We start from the raw sequence: 21,977 nt of genomic DNA on the forward strand, positions 1-21,977 counted from the left end.
ACAGAATGTTGCACATGTTTTGTTGTTGCCACCTGTTATGTAAAGAAAGACACTTTTAAATATGCAAATACACGTTTTCAGAGCTGCTAAGTAAAACAAAATACAAAGTATAAGGAATGTTTTTTAATCTTCATCACTACTATCGTCACTGCTTGAAATCCCCTCAAAACCTTCAGGCTCGGAATCGCTAGCAAAAGCATCTACAATAACTGTAGGTATTATTGGCCGACCTCCATCTAACGAAAATTCTATGTCATCATTTCCATCATTAGGCTGATTGGAATTATTGTTGATGTTATCAGTAATTCCAACCTTTTTCAAACTATTCTTTATTGTTTCTAAGGTAATTGAGTTCCAAGCATCTAGCACCCATTGAGACACCTCAGCATTAGTAGCTCGTCTCATTTTTCCCGAAGCGGAAAATGTATGAATACCTTCACTCATCCACTTTTCCCATCTCTCTCGAATTTTAGCTTTAAAAGCTCTGTTAACTGAGATATCCAGTGGTTGAAACAACTTCGTTAAGCCACCAGGTATAACTGCAGTGGTTGTGTTGTGCTCAGTTTTTTACATTTTACGGACGTTTCCGTTCAAATGAGCACTAAAACTATCCAGCACAAGCAAAGACATTTTATTAAAAAGTTCACTGGCCGCACTTGCCAAACTTTACTAACTCAATTTTCCATGCCTTCGATATCAACCCAGCCCTTTTTCTGACAGTGAATTACAACACCCTTCGGAAATTCTTCTTTGGGGATTGTTTTTCTTTTAAAAATTATCATTGGTTTCAATTTGGTACCTGCTTCTGAACAGCCCAACACCACAGTAAAATGGGTTTTCTCATGTCCAGTTGAACTGACAGGTACTGTTTTGATGCCTGTCACATCAACAGAGCGAGCATATGGAGAATCAAATGTCATTGGTACTTCGTCCATGTTAAAGACATAACCTTGGTTTCAGCCAATGATAACCCTTGCTTCCTGAGATTAACAAATGCCCGAAAACTCACAGTTTTTTCTGCCCAATCGTCAGAAAGCTCTTGCCCAATCGTCGTTCTTGTGTGTACTGAGAGTTGGTTTCTTTCCATAAAACGACTTCACCACGATGGCCCACTTACGAAGTCTCTAATCCCAATTTCCTCAGCTAGCTGTTTAGATATTAAATGCACCATTACTGTGGTGAGACCTCGCTTATTTTCACGTTGAATCAATACCCACTCTTTTAATGTGCGCTCAAGATTCGGATATTTGCATGTGCCTGAGCAAAAGGAACAAGTCACTTATGATTTTTTTCCAAAATATTTTTCTCCTTTCTCCAACCCTGAACCATTGATTCATCCGCTAAAAACTCCTGTGCCGCAACTCTGTTTTCTCTTTCTTCAGCTATTTTTATCACATTAATTTTAAAGGCAGATGTATAACTCTTCCTACGCTGCATCATGTTTAGTCGATGATAAACAAAGGAATGTATTTGTAAGAAACTGTTTTGAATTTCAGTAATCACAGTGTGCATGATAAAATGAGTTTCAGCAATGGGGAGGAGATAGTTGGGTATGTCTTAATAATTCTATAATCATCAGCCTTTTTCAGGAGAGGCGTGCGATCGCACGCGCACGCCTTGGCACACCCCTAAAACGTTTCAGGCGTGTGATTAATCGCACACCTGAAAAAATAAATATTGAGTTTTCAAAATCAACCTATAAAAACCAATTTGTAGCGTGCGATGGCAGACCTTGAAATAATTTTTGGAAACTCGCCAGACAAAGCGTCCGATAGATTTCCATTTATCAGATTTAATCCATGAGCAAGCCTATTTATAGCCAACCTGGCCATTCTAGCTATTTCACAGACTCCGGATGTAGTTAAAAGAACTACATAAACATAAATCTCTTTTGCCTGGCCCCTTTGTCGTTTGTAACCAGGTCTTACCAAGAAATCCAGCCATGCGGTTCTTAACTAATGTGGAGGTGAACGCTGACGGACAACGGATGAAGCAAGTCTGCAAATATGCACTTACCGGCGGAATAGACATTTTATCATGGATTTATATAATTTCTTTTTTTTTGACAAAACAAATTATAAACCATAGCAGGTCCGAATTTAATGGATTTTTTTCTTTATGCCTGTAAAAACGAAACCCATGTGCGGTATAATTTTTTTGTAGAAAAGTAAAGTGTAGCTAAACTTTCAGAATGAGTTTTACGATAAAGGATAAAGATTTTTTTAATTCGAAAACAAGGCATAGTTTTGCCTATTTGCTTGTGATGACCTGAAAAATAAACAAAAAATATAAAAATGACAGTATAGTCATGCATATACCAGTAGATGCTCGATCATCCTGTTTGGAGTTCACAATTTAAAACGTCCCTCACTTTTCTACCGCAAAGTGAATGCGCAACAAAAATAACCTCGGAGCCCGTATTGCATGCGTAACATTCTTTGCATGTATGTTTTATATCGCATGTGCTACTTGATTTACATGTGCGAATCATCGCACACCTACTCAAATATTCTTGAAAAAAACTGAATCATCTTCCCTCCTTTTTCTACTGCAAAATGAATGCGCAACAAAAATAACCTTGGAGCCCGTATCGCATGCGTAACATTCTTTGCACGTATGTTTTATATCGCACGTGCTACTTGATTTACATGTGCGAATCATCGCACACCTACCCAAATATTCTTGAAAAAGACTGAATCATCTTACCCATCATTAGTCATTTTAACAAATGTTAATATAGAAAATTAGAAAATTTTTAAAACAACTTTCTACTTTTTTTTCCAATGATTTCATTCATTTTTTAACGAAATAGCACAGAAAATGCTAACATCAGCTTAAAATGCGAAATTCAGGCTGTTTTTTATCATTTGACTGATTATACCAGTCTTTTTATATACATGCACACACTTTCACACCTACAGTGCCACTATCAGCCTAACATCTTGTATCGTGTAAGAGGTGCATTACTTAAAATGGAATCCGCAAGAAAGTTTGCAATTGGGGTGAATGTTAATAAAAATGTTTGTTGACAGTTCACACCTCTTTGCTTTGGAAGGCCTATATTGAATGCCAAGATGTTTTTACTGTTACTGTTCCAAAGCAAAAGTGTTTTGGTTGTCGTTTTAAGTTTGAAAAAATTGTTTTAGCTGAGTATTACTTGACTTGGTTTTGTTTTTAACATTGTAGAATTGTTTTAACTTTTCAAACTGTAGATAAATTTTGTAAATCAATTCACCTTTGTATGCATTGATAAAGTTTGAATCCGCATCCCCTAACAGGTCTATAATTACTGATGACAAAATAAAGTTGTTTTTATACCTTTCTATGGTACACACTTTTTTTAATTTTCAAAAATAATCCATTTCTTGGTGTAGTATTTTTTCCTTAATTTAAATTGTTTTATATTTTTTTAATGGATTAGGGGTAAACAATTTTCCATTAATTGGCCTGAAAAAATCAAAAGCATACATGTTTTTTATGTAATTTTATTCTGATCTCACATCCACAACTTCATGTTCAACTACATTCTGTGTTAATATACTTTTAGTTATTTACCATGAAAATAGTTATTTAAAATGAATAAATATCTATCGAGTTATAAGCGCAAGAGAACTGAAGAAGTTAATGAATTAGTTTCATGGTATAAACAGCAACGATCATTTTCAAACCGAAGTCAACCGAGTACAAGTTCTGGTTTGGGATCCTTAAATGCATTAAACATAACACCTTGGGATTATAACCTTGATGCAAATATAGTTATTAAAACAGAAAAAGATTTAGCTATTGATACTCGAGATTTTGATATAAATATTGAAAGTGAACCCCAAGGGAGCAGTGTTCCTCCAAAAGAATATTTTGAAATGTTAGGAATGGATAGTATGCAGACTGGTGGCAGAAATGCAGTGTCATATGCATCTATGATGACTGATGCAAGTGCTTATGAAGAACAATATCTAAGTCTGAAAATATTTCTGGCTGCATGCAATGCTTCATATAAAAGAGAACTGTCATCCATTTTATTTCCAATATTTATACATTTTTACCTGGATTTAATTGCAAAACCTGATTTTCCTACAGCACAATCTTTCTATAATAAATTTCATCATGATCATGAAGAACATGAAAAGGAAATTACACAGTTCATTTCAAAAATTACACTAGTTTCTCAAATTGTGTTATATCCAAGTGTTAATGAACTTCGAAACAATAAAATCAACTTGAAGTTGTCGCATTCTGTTTACTTGTATTTATTGCAGCATCTTAGACATGGGAACTACACTTTGGTTTTGCAAACTCTAAACAGACATTTTACTGTGAAAACATCAAACATTTTATCTAGCAGTAAATCAATTGGTTACCTAACAGACAGCGACACAGAAGAGGATTTCACTGAGAAATATTTTTCCACTTGGAGTGATGCAGAACAACTTACTGTTAAAAGCTTGCAAAATTCTATTGCAGAACTTCAAAAATCTTCAAAGATCTTAAAACCCTCAATTTGTTTATATTCTTTTGTAAATGCATACCATGGGTAAATTTTAAATTTAAATCATGTAACTTTCTAGGAATCTAAGTGTCACTTAACAATTAGTTTGGCAAAGGTTTGAGCAGAAACCAAAAGATGGGAAGAGAAGTATAAGATTTAATCATTTATGATAATAAACAGGAAATTATATACAATTTTTTAACAAAAAAGCAAAAATAGTGACATGAACACAGAAGTTATAGATACCTTAAATGCCTTAATTACCTGATAAAGTGCTTGGTGTGATCTTTATTTGAAATCTAACTTTTTAGTCATGCTTTTTCAATAGAGACTCTAATTTGTGAAAATGCACTTGAAAAAGAAATAACAAAAAAGCGTGTGTACGGGTTTTTTTTCAAAACTATGAAATGCTCAAATTATTGCCCCTTTTGAATTCAAATAAACTCATCCTGCACTAATTCCGAAAGGATTGTAATTATAAGGGCCGGAAGAGGGCAGTGCTAATTGAGCATTTCAGGTAGATCATAAAAATTACGTGTTTACATTCTAAAAGTTTCCACAAATGTCATGTTTGTTTTTCATTTGTAGGCTGACATGCTCAACGTTTTCTCATAATGATGAAATTTTAGCTGCCGGATTTGAAGATTCCTCCGTGCGATTATGGAATTTGATGTCTAAACATAAGGTCGATTTCTCTTCAGCTGAAGGTAAGTTTAGCCTCCTCTATATTATATTAACCTTCTGAAAAAAAGTCGCATCGTTTTAATCAAATTAAAGACATCTAATAAAATTCCAACAACACAAAATTCTCTAATGTACATTTTTTGCATCCATGATTTAACCAATCACTAAATCTTTTTTTCTTGGTAGAAAGAATTCCAAACTCTTCACTCTTAAATTTTTCATCCACGCTAAAAGATTACACAATAACTTTAAAATCGTTTTATACTTCTGTAATCTTTCCTCTAAAGCAACATTAGAGCGCAGCTTATGTAAATATCTATAAAATGTATGATTTTTTACCGTCTCGGCAATACAGGTTTTCAAGCATTCTGATTGGCTTAGCGCTTTTGACGACGGGTTGATATAAAGCGGCATTGCTCGTTGTCAAGAACAATGGAAGGTTATAATGGAATGGAAAGTTATAATGTGAACTTATTTTTTTTCTAATTATACCATCTTCCTTTTGTAAAATGTGAAAAATATGATTTAAGGAATTATTGTAACTGTTGATGCGGACAAATTCTGAATTTTTCACACAACAATAAAAATAATTGACCAAAAAACTTTAAATCAATACAGACTTTTGAGTTTTATGTATGCAGTTTCATTAATTTGAACGTTTTAAGCATTAAAAATACTTTTTTTATTCCATTTCACAAAACTTCAATGCAGCGACAATAAAACCACAATGGAAATTTCATAATAGCAGTGACAAAAAGAAAGGGTTAAATAATGGAAGTTCACTAAGCAATCAAAGCTGAATATAGGAAATGCCATGTTTTTTCAACTGAATGCACCATTTTATCTTTTAGATGAAAAGTCAGTCGAGAGCTCAAATATTAATACATCTAAAGATTGTCGTGTATTAAGAGGACATTCTGGATCGGTATACCAAACTGAATTTCTTCCAGATAATCACCTTCTATTATCTGCATCTCAAGATAAGTCTGGTAAGTGATCTAATCACCATTTTTATTATTGTGTTTATAGAATGGACAATATAAGTTGTGTTTCTATATGAAATACGCAATCATGTAATTATACTCAGTCGATTATAATAAGTGTTTTTTTTATTATACCTAACTAAACTACTAAACTAAGAGGGATGGGATAAGGATAGAAAGAATTCATTAGAAAATCTTCCGAACATGGATTTAATAACGAAATGGATACTACACAACGAGATACACATGGCTTTTTTTATTAATTACTGAAGAGAATTTTTTTTGTTGAAGAATGATAAAAACTGATTTTATAAGTATCTTCATCCACCTTTTTCTCTTTGTATAAATAAAATGTGATGTCGTAATTTTTTCCTGAAATTTGAAATCCCCTAGTAGTTTTTAACAATAGTCTTTTATTACGACTTTTTTTTTAAGTTTTTTTTTTAATTTTGGTTGATTTTTAGTTGATTTAGTTTCATATTAACCGGTTTGTTATGCTTGAAAATTAACTTTTTTTAAAAGTTCGTTTGTGGAATACAGACATGCGCAGTTGTTTAGTCGATTACAGAGGTCACAACCACGCTGTGTGGGATGTCAGTGCAAGTCCTTTGGGATGTTATTTTATGTCTGCATCTTTGGATAAAACGCTGCGCCTGTGGAATACGGAGTACGCGTTTCCGCTACGAATATTTGCAGGTCATAATGAAAGCGTCGATGTAAGTTGCTTTGTTTTTATTAGCTTAGGTTATAATGTTTATGTTTGACTAGTTAAAATAAAGGACGTAAAAAGCTTAAATAAAGAATCTATTCGCATAAAATATGCAGTATTTTTAACAGATATGTGCTTTTCTTCCTTTAAAAAACAATTTTTGGTCCGCTTATAGCTCTTTTCATGACAGGGTAGGGCAGAGAAGAAGGTGTCACCCTTGATCTATAACTAAGGGGTAATTTTTAAAAAAAAGAATCTAAACTGACGCAAATGGTGCTTATAAAGGCAGTTATCATGGAAAATATCAATGGTTTTGATACTTGTTCTGAAACAGCTGAAATAACCGCATCTTGTTTTTTTGTTTTAGAGTGTAGTCTTTCACCCTAATGGAAATTACATTGCTTCTGGATCTTCAGATAAATCCTGTCGGCTGTGGGATTTACAGACGGGACAATTCGTACGCGTATTTGTTGGACATAAGGTAAAATTTGGTTTATAGTTTAATGTATTGCCTTCTGTGTGCACATCTCCTACCACAAATTTAAGGACAAATTTGACGGGTATTAAATTTCACAAATTTAAATTTAATTAAAAGTACTAGTCAGTGGCACATGAAAAAATCGACGGTTTCGCTATAGACTAGTTGTCAACCCTTGGAAAACCGTCCTTTATATATAACATTCCGTACTTCCGTAACACGATTTTTTCCTCGCGCACAAAGAGACAGACGGTATACGGCTATTATTAAGGAGCCGCTTAAGATATTCTGTTTTATGAAATATTGTAGATTGAAAATAGAAAGTATTTCTGCGAAGGATTTGACAAACATTTTTAGTTTCGATCCATTTTTTGATTCCAGGCACCGATCTACACGTTGGCTTTCACAAAGGATGGAAAATATCTCGTTTCAGCAGGAGAAGATACGAGCATCTTAGTCTGGGATTTGTCAAATGGACAGCTACTTAATGAAATACATGGCCACACAAAAACTGTTTATAGTTTGGTCTTTAGTTCGGATAGTACAATGTTGGCGTCCAGCGGTTTAGACTCAACTGTAAAAGTTTGGGAAAGCGAGACTCTACTTAAAAAGAGCGGGAATTTAGTTTTCAAAAACAGTCATGATGTTATTGGCAGTTATGATTCGAATCTTGCGAACGTAACGAACTTGAAATTTTCTTCTGGTAATTTAATTTTGGCAGCAGGAGTTGCCAAAGGAAAATAAATTATTAAATAATTCTAGTTGTAAATATTATTTATTCATATAAATTTTTATTTGTGTTCATTTATATATTTAAGAAGCTTACATACTTCTCAACTTTATATTTTTAACCTTGTTGTCTAAGGTGAATCAATGATGAACACCGAATCGAAACATCGAAATTCCTGTAACGTCTGCCTTCTGGGATTTTTTTTTTTTTTTTGCCTACTTTTCGCGATTTTCTCTTAAAAGTGTTATTTTGCGGAATTCAATATTGCGAATAGGGTGAAAATTTTTACGTCCACCAGACGTTAAACACCAAGACAAGTTTAAGAAAAAACGATTTTTTAAAAAACGAGCTTTTAAAGTTTGATGAAATAACTGACTACAAAATTCACTTAATTTTTTCTTAATTTCGTGCTTTAATCTTCTAATGAGCATGTCATGAAAAAAATTGTAATTCGTTGAGTAATATGCTACAACGTTATTCATGATCATCATAGTTAAGAAGAAGCGGAATTTACATTTTAAGCCGCGTGTTTTTTTTTTTGTAAAGAAGGGTAAGGAGGAATATGGATCACACCTGTTTTGTTGTTGTTGTTGCTCTTTTCATATACGAATAAGTGTTGACCTTAAATCTTGATCTCTCAAATGGCATGGCTTATTAACTTTGTTTTTCATTGAAAGAAATTCGCGTGTGGTTGTTGTTGCATTGGGTAACGCTCATTGTCTAAAAAAGGATGTTATGTACACCCCCTCCACCCGCCCTCAAAAAGGAATAGAAAACGGCTATATAATAACGCATGCTACTTTTGTTCGTCGCCTAAAAATTGTTTCTTCTGTACCAAAAATCCCACAATTATGTAGAACGTAAAGCGTCCTGGGGACAGGGGACAAGGTTGACATTTGGTTAAAAAATCTTGCTACACTCGCTTCTTCTTACTTACATCAATTAACATCTTTTCACAGCTTCATAAAAAGCATTGAATAACTGGGCTTGCATATAATTTACACGAGCCTGGTTTCTACGTATTTTCTATACCTTTTCTCATGAAGGGGTATGCAATATATTATACCTCTGCCCAAAATTGCATTCAGTTTTTACCCAAGGAATAGTTGTGTCGCACGGCTTAGCACGGCTTGTTACGACTTGTATAAAATGACAGTTAATTTGAACCAATACTAAAACTTAAGGGTTTCTCTCGGACCACTACAAAACGGCTTTTTAAAGCGCGTGGTGGGGGGGGGGGGAGTGATCTTGAGACACAGAGATTTTTGTCGGCGGTTTGGTAGCCTCGCTTGTAAATTAATTCTATATCCTGAAAGTATTTGAAAACGTTTAAATGTTAATTAAAGAAAGATTTTATCAGCTGTTTCATTTTTTTAAACCTGTTCGACATATTCGAGAACATTAGCCCAAATTTTGTTAAAATAGTCACAAAGTGTAACAAAAAGTTCAAAGTTTAAGATTTTCATATTTCGTAAATTTCAAGGCAAAACGATGACGTTAGATTTTACAGGACCACATCCACTGGATGCATTTACAAAAGTATGTGGACAAACCTGTTACAAACCGGTATTTTTAGACGTCAAATACGCGTTGTCCTGGTGAAGGTATAAATAGTGGTTCCAAAAGTTTACAGCTCATTCTGTACTGAACAGACAACCAGTTCAAAACTACCTCAGAAGCTCAGCAACAGTTAAATCAACTTTAAATACATTTCTTAAAATGGGTGAACAAAAATTCAAACTTGGATTCGCTGAAAATTTTGTGTTAAGTGGCGTAGCTGCTGCAGTGTCAAAGACTGCTGCTGCACCAATCGAGCGTGTGAAGCTTTTGATACAGAATCAAAATGAAATGATTAAACAAGGAACTCTATCTGAACCCTACAAAGGCGTAGTGGACTGCACTGTGAAGACTTTTCGGACGGAAGGTATGTTACTTTTTGTTTTACAAACTCAGGTTCGATTTGAGTTCGATTTAAATTCGAATTTACTATGTGCACTTTCGAACTTTATGTCGGTGCTTTTCTTTGTTTACATTGTTTTATCAGAGTTTGCATTTTGTTGTCGTTAGCTGCTAGCTATGGATTTATTTTACTTATTAGTCTGGATATCGTTAAAAATTTATTTAAGGTTTCTACCCGTTTTGGCGAGGAAATTTGGCGAATTGCATTCGTTACTTTCCAACTCAAGCGTTAAACTTTGCTTTCAAGGACAAAATAAAGGTGATATTCAAACAAAACAAAAATGATGGCTACCTTGTCAATTTTGGCAAAAATATAGCTGCCGGAGGTGTAGCAGGCGCCATGTCTTTATGTTTTGTCTATTCGTTGGATTACGCTCGTACTAAGCTGGCAAACGACTTGAAATCCACTGGAAAAGGTGGGGAGCGTCAATACAACGGTCTAGTTGACGTTTACCGCAAGACATTGCAGACAGATGGTATCGTTGGATTGTACCGTGGCTTCGTTATCTCATGTGTTGGAATTATTGCATACAGAGGATGTTACTTTGGTTTCTATGACACACTAAAACCAATCCTTCTTGGAGATGATGCTTCGCTTGCATTATCCTTTGTCCTTGGGTATGGTGTCACAGTAACCTCTGGACTTATTTCCTACCCTGTTGATACGATCCGAAGACGCATGATGATGACATCTGGACAAGCTGTCAAGTACAAAGGGTCGATTGATTGCACAGTTCAAATCTTGAAGAGTGAAGGTGTTATGTCATTGTTCAAAGGAGCTGGGGCTAATATTTTGCGTGGTGTTGCTGGTGCTGGTGTTCTTGCTGGGTTTGACAAATTTAAAGAGGTTTACATCATCATGCGCAAAAAGCAAGCTGGGCTTTAAATTCTTATAATAAAAGTATATAAAAGATTACTTTCTTGTATATTTTAATATATTTATGAAAAACTATAAATAATAATGCGAGATTATTTCCCTGGTTTTATTTCTTAGTTTTTACAATTCTGTTCTTTGTCAAACATTCTTGTTTTAAAGTCTTTCTGTCATAAAAGATAATACTTTGCAAATTTTATATATGTAGTATAAGTTATATTATATATGTGTACGATTTTTACTTTTCATTTTTTGACATTTTTATATTCAGATAAAAACATTTGTCTATACATCCCTATTTTCAACTTACGAGACAAAATACGAGGAATTAACGCTTATCATCTTCTCGGTATAGTAATTATCCATTACAATAAAATCTTCCTTATTTTTCAGATTTTTGATAAAACAGACCTCTCTGCTTAACTTCTAAAATATTTGCCGATCCCAGACTGTCAAATTTGTAATTAGAAAATACGATACGATATTTAGTGACACATTCATTTATGTTGTTTTTTCAAAGAAGAATATAACTTAAGGGATTTTTTTAGATAGATATTTTGCTGTTATATAAATGTTACAGGTTTTAATTTCTTTAAATATTTACAAAAAAGGGATGGAGCAAAAGGAAGGCACAAGTTGCCTTATCACCAAGCCCCGTTTTTAAACAAAAAAGAGAGGGGGTTAAAATAATATTAAAATAGATATCAAATATAGTAAAGAAATATGTTAACTATACAAAAGCCTATATATGAGTGTGTCTCTAAAAATATTTATAAATGTCTATAAGTTCTGTCGTTAATAATTTTGTTTTTGTATTTTTCTTAAAAAAATAAGAGTTTTGTTTGTTTTAATTGTATCAGATAAAAAGGTATTCCAAAGGTATGGTCCCCTATGTCTAATTGAAAATGTGCTAGATTTTAATAAAATTGTTGGTACTTCATAATTATTTTTTGAAAGTCTGGTATTATATTTATGTTATATTGAACTAAATTGAGTAGTTAACAATTTTAGTGTTACGCGTTTTGTTTTTATCTTATACATAAAAAGGAAAACTTGATGTATATATAATTGATAGACGTTCAAAGCCCCAATTTGAAGAAATAGGTGTTGCGTTGGTGCATGTTACATTATGTTTTTTTTTTAATTTATTTACATTATTGCTTGCACAACATATGTTACAATATGATAAGTAGCTGTGTATGAAAGAAAAATCCTGTCCGGGGTTTTCCGAACATATTATGACCGGGGGGCAGATTCCGCCGAATTTTTACATTCTGTCCGAAGTTTCTAAAAGCAACATAAAATTTATTTAACATATCTTCCGGTTTTTATGTGGATGGCATGAAAAGTTGCCAAAAATTGCGCGAAAATCCGGGTTTTTTTTCGATTTTCAGGTAAAATCCGAAAACATCGGAAAATCGGAATAATCACGTATCCAAAACATGGGAAATAATTATCCTTGATGAAACAAAGTTGTGTTGTACGTTTCAAGTTCTAAGGATAATCCTAACAAGAGTTATTATATTTTCCCCGTTATAAGGGTTTCATAGAGATTTTTAGGGGTAGTTTCGAGTAATAGCCAATATCAAAGCCTCTGAAAGGCATGGGACTTAAAAATTTGGTATGCAGGTGTCTAATAGATATATATTGAAACTCAGTAAGAATTGTAGCCATGCAGCATAGCGTTAAGGAGTTATTAAGAAAAAACAGTCAAGGGGGGGGGGAGTGAATATTGTCGAATTTTCTGATTTTTTATTAGTTTCGCGAAAATTAGTTCCTACATAAATCATTGGATTATTATTATTATTACTATAATTATTATCGTTTATTTTTTATTTATTTATCTATTTATTTATTTATTTTAAAGAACAATTTGACCTCTTATTTTGTATTTCTTACAGAAAAAGCTCCTTTTCGCGAAATTTACGAAAACTTATTCTCTTATATGACGACACAAACTTGACAGGTGTGTACGTTTTAAATGTGATGACACATTTTTCAATTTTGTTTTCTTTTGTTTTTAAGCAACTCTATTTTCTCATTTTAGCTTTATTTGCTTACAACAAACTTTTTGTTTGAGTCTTGAAGTTGCTAAGAAGTTGTAATCACAACATCAAAATTTTACACGATTTTAGTTTTATCATTTGCCATTTTAATGTCATTTTTATTAGAAAATAAAAAAAAAAGTTACAGGTTGTTTCTTCAGCTGCTTCAATTCCCAAATTTTCAGTCTGACAAGTATCTTGACGGTTGCGCTTTTTGGGCCGAATTTGCGACTCAGCCCTGAAATTATTTAAAAAAACGTATGGAAACACTGAGATATTTCAAATGTGCGTCGGGATTCATGTAATAATCGAGTCAAAAAAAGAAAAAGAATTATATCTTTCTTCAATTACCGGAACGATTATCATTTCGATAATACAATTAACACATATTAACTCGGATCTCCAAGCTACAAGGTACTGAGGGAATGTTCGAGTTGAACAAAGGTTCTGTTAAGTTGAATTTAGTCTAAAATGAGACTATAGTTCGAGTTAAAGCGATTGTTTTCAAGAGGAGGAACAACAGTTGCCTGGAAAGATTGGCGATGAAAAAGGCATGCATGTCCCTTTTAAATTTTTAAAGTAAATTGAAGTTTTCCGTGACAGACAACATTATCTACCTATGATACATTAAGAGTTATAAAACTAAAAAATTAAAATCTGACTATCTATAGTAAAGAGTACCAGAGACAAAAAAATGGGTCGAGTTAAACGGAGTTATTTATAAGAAAGTATTAACGAAAGTTCAAGAGACCCTAGAAAATGGTTCACGTGAATAATAGTTCGAGTTACCCGTTAGGCGCAAGATAAAGATAGCAGAGGCAAACTTCATCCATATTTCAAGCTTTTGCTGTAAAACACGGTAATAATAGGAAAGAATAATTAAGGGGAATAAATTTTCGTATTCGGGAGGCATAAGATTGCCAAAATTTCTGATATGTTTCTAACTGATACAGTTTCCAAAATGTTACAAATGGTTTTTAATACAATTCTTCAGGAAATAACATATATTATCAACCTTAAAAAATATATAATATCAAATTGTTATCAAAATTTCTACAACATTTAAAATTTGACGTCATATGTATAATTTAGTGAGATTTTGCATGCTTCATTACGTAGAGTACGTACCTTGTTTGATTGATATACAAAGGCCCTAAAAACTCAGACTTTCAGACGTTTTAGAAGTTAACCCAGAATGATGTTTGAGTGATCGAGTATATTTGCGAGTTAAAAATGTATACAAAATATTATTCATAGTGTGTTTTACTCTTAAATAACTCGATAGTTATTTTTGTTTTCGATCAATTTAATTTCAGTAGTCCGTTCTCTCGACACAAAAAGTTTTCTCAATTCAATCAACTAAGTAAAAGCTGATCTTTCGATGATCAAAGTTTTTCTATTAGTTCATTATAAAATTATAAACATTTAACAAAGCGCTAACAGCATGGGTAGGAAGAAAACAAAGACACGAGACTGTGTAGAAATTACTATTTCTTAGAAAAGAAGCAATTTACGAAAATTATTGTAACTATTTCCTCTAGTTCGGGAAAGAATTATTGAAAAAACATTTTGTCAACTCGTAAAATAAAAATACGTTAGATGCGGGCACATCAAAGGATATAAGAAATGAAAAAAATTGAAAAAGGTCTACATTTTCTTAGTGTCTTGTAGCAATGCAATGGACATGTGCTGAATGACAGTTACTCAATCAGAAGCTAAATATTTGACAATTTGTTTAAGATAAGTATTCGGAACGCGGAGACGAATTATTCAAAACTCGGAGACGTCATAGAAAGATATACAACGCACGACAAAACTCGCATAAGAAAACAGCAAATACCATAAAATATTTAAAACTTTAAAATGCGAATTATTATAAGGGAGTCTGTCACCATTTTCACCTTACATCATTAAAATAAATATTTCTTTGCTTGTTTTTTTTCTGTTTTTTTAGGTTTATCACAAAACCTACATGAGCTCTGTTTCAAAAATTTCTCCCGCATAAATTTGTAATGCCAACATTTTCGCCACGACAACGTCATCATAACAAAAATTTTTTACGCTTCGACGTTGTCGCTTTCCATTCCGACACAGTCATCGTCAACGTCGGAAAACAATTTACTTTCCATTCCGTCGTCGTGTCTCCAAAAGAAAAGTTTTCCTTTTTTATGGAATTGATAGAGTGCAATTAATATTCCCAGTACAAATAACACAATCAATGTCACTAAAATGTATACCCATGCATTTCCTTCTTTTGTTTCTTTCTTCTTTTCTTTTATTTGTTGCCATCTCTTACCCAGACTCGCAGATAACACGTGAATATCACGTGCTGCGTACTCGTGAAGTAATGGCCGATTCTCATTTATATCATTTATGATTTTGTTAGCAAAGTATGTAGCGCTCTTATCAGGGACATTTGCTGTCGTTTCGCGATCAGTTAAAATAACTTGGACTCTTGTTGGCTTCTTTGGCTCTGTTTTAACAATAATTCTCTCAGTATCGTGTATATCATACTTAATGGCTAAAAACATTTTAAATTTGTAAGAAAAATTTATAACCCATGCTTCAGTTTCTGTATTGTAATAATCAAGCTTCGAAGAAAATCTAACATTAAATGTTATAGCATCGTAATAGACGGCTACTACCGATGTTACAGTTTTGTGACTGACCGGTGTAATTATCGAAACTTCAATCCGGTATACTCCCGTTTCAGGAAACGAATATGAAACTACACTTGCTTGTTTACCACCCAGTACAGCACCACCAAATGCCCAAATATAAAATGCTGATTTCAAGTTCTCGATTTTCTTTGACGTGCCATCCTCCTCAATTGTTTCGAGACTATAGGATGAATCCGTATTCACGATTACAGGATCGTTGTAGTGTATGTATGGATCTTTCATAAAGAATTCGTCAAGAATAACAATATCAACGCTAACTGAATTGTTCCCAGCGCTGTTAACTGCATAAAGCGTCACTTTGTAATGACCATGACGATAAAACACTCTTAATACATCTTTTACTTGACTATAGTTTCCTTTTCTACCATTTAGACCGTCACCAAAATCCCAGTAATATTGCGTTTTGTAAAATCCTCGAGTCTGAACTATTTTAAATTGTACCGGAGTCGAAACCGTATTTTGCGTACCAGTTGGGACATCAATCCGAATCAATTCCGGCGGCGCTACCGGACATTTTACTTTTTTTGGATTCAAATCAATACCTCCTGAACATTTATTACCATTTAACTTTCGAAAACCTTTTGTTTTTAAATAACTGCCGCCCTCTTTACAGCCTGACAAACTTGTAGTGTGATTAGCATTAATCGGCGTACAACCAAAGCTACCATCTTTGTTTCGAACTTGATTATACAGGGTATCACAATTGTAATCGTTTTTCGTGCACGGACAAGACTTGCGTGTGAAATGAGTAGTAAATGTAGGACTAATGATACATTTTTTATCAGCATTGCGCCTCTCATTACTAACTGTCTCTCCCATCACACATTTTCCTTTATTATGATCAAACCCAAAAAAATCGCTAGTATCACACAGTCTGTGAAAATAAGATGAGAAATCGAAGCTCCAAACAACCCAAGTGTTTGCAGGAACATCCAGGTCCTCTGTTTGATCTTGGAGAAACCCAAACACGTTTATTATTAAACTTTTTGCTGTCGAGTCAGTAATGATAGCTGAAATTCGAGAATAAAGCTTAGTAAAAGGGACAGTGATCCAAGTATCAGCATAATCCAAAGTAAACTTTACATCGTGATCTATAGTAAATGTTAAAGGTGTGGCAGCAATCATCCCCCCATGGTTCAATATTGCGTAACCATTGGAAGTGTCAAGTGATCTTGTCCAATAATGGCCACCATCAACTGATATAAAAACTTGATGCCGGTTATTAATTTCACGGTTCATTTCATTCAAATTTCCAATATAACCCTGCGCTATGATGATTCCTGGTGCACTATCTTTACTCAATAGCGGTGCGGTATAATCACTATAGTAACTGTCAATTTTAATGTACAGTATCAAATCACAGTGCTTCTTACACGAAAATTTCTGTTTTAAATTATATGTAAGATAATCCCACGCATGACCCTTATCAAACGTGATCAAAGTCCCATTTCCTTTCTTATTAATGATGTAAGTACCCCTCAATCCTTTTACTTGGTAGAAGTCAATTTTTGGAACAAATCCTGTCCGTGTCATTTTTTCAGTCATAATGTTCGTTTGGAGCATGGTCAATAACTCACCAGTGCTGTCAGATATGTACAAAGTTGCTGTCTGGTCAGGATGAATAACACCCAATAAAATTTCGTTTTCTTTACTGTTAAATATTACATGATGAAGGTGATTTTTAAATTCCGTTCTTAACTTCATCATAACAAATGGTCCTCTATTTGCCGATACATATAATTTCTTGTTCGACGATTCTTGCACAATTATAAATTCCTGGTTGATGTAAAGAGAGAAAGGTTCCAAAAAGTTCTTGTAAGCTTTAATTGTTTTGTTGTATGGGGTGGAGCTGAGGGCTAGGATAGAGCTGATTTTTAAATTCTCAATCTGTTTTCCCGAAGCAATCTCTATGTGGAGAGTTGTAAGATCTTTATCATACCCAGCTTGGGCCCAAAAATAATTCCGGACGCGTTTTGAGACAAGCTTCCATGTTTGACCGTAATTTTCACTCACATAAAGAGAGTTATCTCCTTTTTGAGTGCTATCGAACGCTGCAATCAAGTTTTTTAAACTGGGATGAAAATAAATGAAAGTTGGGGAGAACGACACAGAGTGTTTTTTATACGTAATGCCTTCATCTTTTGTTGTATAGATAGTACGATTTTTAAAATCTGTTAAAATGATAAATTTTGTATCCAGTGGTGAAAGAAAGATGCTATGAATATGCGCATCCTTAAATCTCGTTTCCAAGTTGAACGTTTGTCCGCTGTTGTCCGAGCGATAAAAATTACTCCGACTGTTGCATCCTTTGTTACTCAACTTGTTATAGTTTGTCGTGTTTGCGCTATTGCAAGTGATAATAAAAATAACTTTGGATTTCGAGTGTTTCCAAAACACAAAAGCCACGTTATTTGAGTCACTCTTAAAGACATGAGTTGAAATGTTGACTTTCTTCACAACTTTCCAAGTGTCTCGTTTTGTTCTCACATTTCGAGGTGGCGTAAATCCTTGCTTGATATCTTTACGGTGGAGAACGGTAACATAATCCCCTTCGGATGTTTCCTCCGCGTCATAAACTCTTTCTAATGAAGAATTAACGCAGCACAAAACCAACAGGACAGACAGAATGTAAACTCTAACCATGGCAAAACACACCAGTAATTTTTAACTCCGTTTGTATACTTTTTGTTTGTCTAAAAAGTTAAAGAAAGAAAAACAGATTAAGCAGCCATTTCACAAAAACATTATAAATACCATCATATCAAAACTAATTGGATAACAGCATTTTCTTAACTCCTTTCTTTATTAAAATCTCTCGCCAAGTTACACGATATATTTTCTCGTAATAATAATAAAACGACTCAGTTAGAAGATGCGTAGACTTGTTGAATGGTCACCGTTAAGAGTACAAAAAAAATCGCAAAGATTAATTAGGCAAACGTAAACAAAAAGACAAAAGAACTTGTTTGTTTACATAAGTGTATGCGATTATAAAGTTTGCTAAGTCAACACCACAACTAAAAACTGAAAAGAATCGTTATATTTACTTGCTGTGAATTTTTTTTGTGTGCCATATCAACAGATCACGAAAACTTGTTAGGAGTGAATAGGTATCGAAGGTTTCTGTTGATATTGTAAATAACACAAAAAGATGCTGTTAATTTGTCATGATACTAGCTTGTCATACTTAAACAAACAGGAAAGCAAACACAGCTTTGTATTCAAAAGATTTTCACAGCGGGAAACCAACACATTGCGTCAAGTCAGTTATATGGCATACCAATAAAAAAATTTTGTTGTTAAAATATCTGATCTCCACTTGGTTGTGACGTAATGATGATCATTGTATGCGGAAATTTACAAATAGTCAAATAGTGAGAACATATCTCTTACTTGAAATAGAGTCTTAAGTTAATTTCTCTCCTGCAGATTTGAATTTTCGAATGTCACCTAATGTTGGTCATTTATACTGAAAATTCACATCAATACGAGAAATAATCGGCTAAGATACGACGAAAAACAGAAATGATATAAAAGGAATTTTCTACAGTAGATATGACGTAAATATGACGTTGATGTGATGTTAATGTGACGTGATAATAATAGGAAAAATACTAAAGTGTTAACTTTTCAACAAAATATTCAAAAAGCGGATTCAACAAACCAAAAACAATTCAGGCTTCCACTGCTTTTGATTGTAAACTGTTAATTAGAACTCTTTGTTTAATAAGGAATGAATAGAAGGGGAGGGATGTGAGTAGTAAGGGATTTGTGTTGCGTACAACTTGGATAAAAATATCTTTTAACACAAAAAACGACTGCATTTTTCATAAATGTTAATTTATGAGTACCCATGCTAGAACACATTGAATCTTATGATTAAATCAATGAACCTTATCAAGCAACGGTTTTTTGAGTCTTCAACAAACTAAAACAATAAATAAAAATATAGATGGGAGAGGTGAAAAGTTTGTGTTATTTTATTATCGACACCTGAACTAATTAATTAGCGTTCCCATTATAACAAAATCCCATTATGACTTTTCGCCACGTTTGAGGGAGTTGGACACTGCTAAAAAGAAGACCTAATTCTTTGCTAGATAATTAAAACTAGTTTTCGGTTACCGGTGTTTTGGGTGCTTTTAGCATGCCTTAGTGATGAGGCGTTTAGATAATATCGAGCAAACGCTGCAAAATTATTCTTTAACCTAACCGGAAGAGTCCATAACACTCTTTTTCGTATTCCCGTTGAAATCCCGTTACTATTTAGTTCTTCAACAAACCCGAACAAAATCATTTTTAAACGTATATTTCCTATGAAAATAACGCAATAAAAAATTCTATAAAATAAACACGCTTTCATATTTGAACAACGAAGTTTGCAAAAATCGATATGTCAAAAAGTTTTAAGGTAAAAAATGAAAAATCTATTGTGTTGCAGATGCCGAAGATTTATTATCGCCTTTGGTTTCATTCAATGGTGTGAAGGGAAAATTAACGTGTTTTGAATTTGTTTCTTTTGAATCCAGCTAGTTGCATATTAAAAGCTTATTTTTTTAAACAAAGAGTTTTACGTTATTGATAAGTTGTTGCTGATATTCAAAATGTGTAAAATATTTATAACGTCTTTTTTTTTTAAAGAAGTCGTTCTCTCAATTCTTCTTTTAAAAAACGCGACTGTCTCTGTTCGTTTTTTGATTTGAATCATGGCAATATTTTAAACAACTAATTAGCTTGTGAGATTGCTGAAAAATTAAAAACGAGACTGTACAGAAATGCTAGTGTTTCTTATTACAAAGGTAACAGAGTCAAGTGAAATATTTTTAGTATCGAGTTATGCAATATAAATTCATTATCATCGAATAGTTATGAGTCTATTTTTTAGAAAAGGACGCACTTTAGAAAAATATTAAATTGAAAATAAAAAATATAAAAAGAACGTCGAAAAATACCTTGTTTTTAATTCGCCCAACCTTCTGACGACAACAGAGATTTATTCTTTTGCGTCTTCACAGTCTTCCCTCATATCTACTCTACAAACAGGCGCCAGTACACGAGCTTCTTAAACAAACAATTTATTGACAACATGGTCAGATTTCAACAAAGTAAAAGTGAACAATAACCAGATTTTTTTTAAAACATTAGATACACGTTTTTTGTAACCACAAATACTGGTGTTTCTTATATTTTAGTCAATCGCTTGATAGAATTCGTTTAATTTTGGAGCCGTTAAAAAAGTAATTCTTATGATTTTTATACATTAGTCAATACAATATATTTTCGCATTTTCACATTTCCCTGTTTCCGAAAGTGCTCTCCACCAAAACACTTATAGTTCTTTCCTTTCTTTAATTGATGTTGACCCCTTGTTGTTGTTTTTTTGCTTTTGTGCCCCTTTTTATAAAACCAAAGGTTACATCTGGGTCATAAGCGTATCCACACGAAAATAATGGTGAAAATCTGCTCCCAATATTTCCGCCATTTTCTTGATGATAATATGGCGTACCTACCTCTACTCGAAAAACCGCAAAAACAATAAGAAATTAATCTAAGTTATTTTATATTTGTGTGTGGTCGTTGTTATTTGATTTGATTATCAGTAATTTAAAAATACAAGAAAACTAAATATTGCATAATATTTATTAATAATAAGGCTATTACACATATCTCTGGGCGCACTAGAACGGTCAAAACGCCTCGGCGCAAAAAGAACGCCCTTTTTGTATAAAACATCTGCAACAAAGTACGGCTAATATCAATCCTTTAAAACTACTTTCAAGCTCTCCATCGCAGCCGTTTAGTATCGCGAAGAAGAAAGGAAGTGACACAGAGATGACAGAACAGAACAGATTGTTTGAAGAATTACTTTTAGCAGCACCCATTAGGTTGTATATTGGACAGACATGTTATTCCAACAACGACTTATTGTTTCAAGCTCTAAAAAATAGTGATTTGATCCCTAAAATCCTATTAATATGCAGTCAGAGAAAACTTCTAATTATGCTGACAGTATATATACTATGCTGCCTTTATTAAAAGTCTAAATAAGCAAATAACAGCATAACTATGATGTATTTTACTTGAATGCTAATATATGTGGGTTAAATAGTCTAAACATAGCCCGAAACTTCTAACCAACGAGCTATACCACTGCTAAATTATATGCATTAAAGAATCAGGAATCAAGCAAATAGCTATATAACACCAATAACCAATATTTAACCCATCGTTTCTTCATCGTCCATCATTTTGTGTTGTTTTTTCTTTACATTAACAGGGATATTTTTGTCTGATTGAGGTTACTGGAAGGACATCACAAATATTTGGTGTAAGAGTCACCTCTAAGAG

The 21,977-nt window shown here is 33.3% G+C and overlaps 3 protein-coding genes across 3 annotated transcripts; 2 read left to right on the top strand and 1 right to left on the bottom strand.

The window, feature by feature from the left end:
- The first annotated feature begins 3,507 nt into the window (after positions 1 to 3,507).
- Positions 3,508 to 8,177, top strand: LOC130644288 (TAF5-like RNA polymerase II p300/CBP-associated factor-associated factor 65 kDa subunit 5L). Its single transcript, XM_057449826.1, has 6 exons — positions 3,508 to 4,531; positions 5,075 to 5,193; positions 6,022 to 6,159; positions 6,676 to 6,869; positions 7,230 to 7,343; positions 7,722 to 8,177. The coding sequence occupies exons 1-6, from the start codon at positions 3,576 to 3,578 to the stop codon at positions 8,082 to 8,084; spliced, it is 1,884 nt and encodes a 627-aa protein (XP_057305809.1). The 5' UTR covers positions 3,508 to 3,575; the 3' UTR covers positions 8,085 to 8,177.
- Positions 8,178 to 9,693: 1,516 nt separating this feature from the next.
- On the top strand, positions 9,694 to 11,001 carry LOC130644292 (uncharacterized). The gene is made up of 2 exons (XM_057449831.1): positions 9,694 to 9,994; positions 10,197 to 11,001. The coding sequence occupies exons 1-2, from the start codon at positions 9,790 to 9,792 to the stop codon at positions 10,913 to 10,915; spliced, it is 924 nt and encodes a 307-aa protein (XP_057305814.1). The 5' UTR covers positions 9,694 to 9,789; the 3' UTR covers positions 10,916 to 11,001.
- A 2,224-nt stretch (positions 11,002 to 13,225) lies between these two features.
- LOC130644283 (VPS10 domain-containing receptor SorCS1-like) lies at positions 13,226 to 20,891 on the bottom strand. Its single transcript, XM_057449822.1, has 2 exons — positions 20,582 to 20,891; positions 13,226 to 18,322 (listed from the first exon to the last, which is right to left on the bottom strand). Exon 2 carries the CDS (start codon positions 18,270 to 18,272, stop codon positions 15,006 to 15,008), a length of 3,267 nt encoding a protein of 1,088 aa, XP_057305805.1. The 5' UTR covers positions 18,273 to 18,322; positions 20,582 to 20,891; the 3' UTR covers positions 13,226 to 15,005.
- Between the last annotated feature and the right edge of the window lie 1,086 nt (positions 20,892 to 21,977).

Source organism: Hydractinia symbiolongicarpus, chromosome 5, assembly GCF_029227915.1.
Source record: "Hydractinia symbiolongicarpus strain clone_291-10 chromosome 5, HSymV2.1, whole genome shotgun sequence".
Taxonomy (NCBI): Eukaryota; Metazoa; Cnidaria; class Hydrozoa; order Anthoathecata; family Hydractiniidae; genus Hydractinia; species Hydractinia symbiolongicarpus.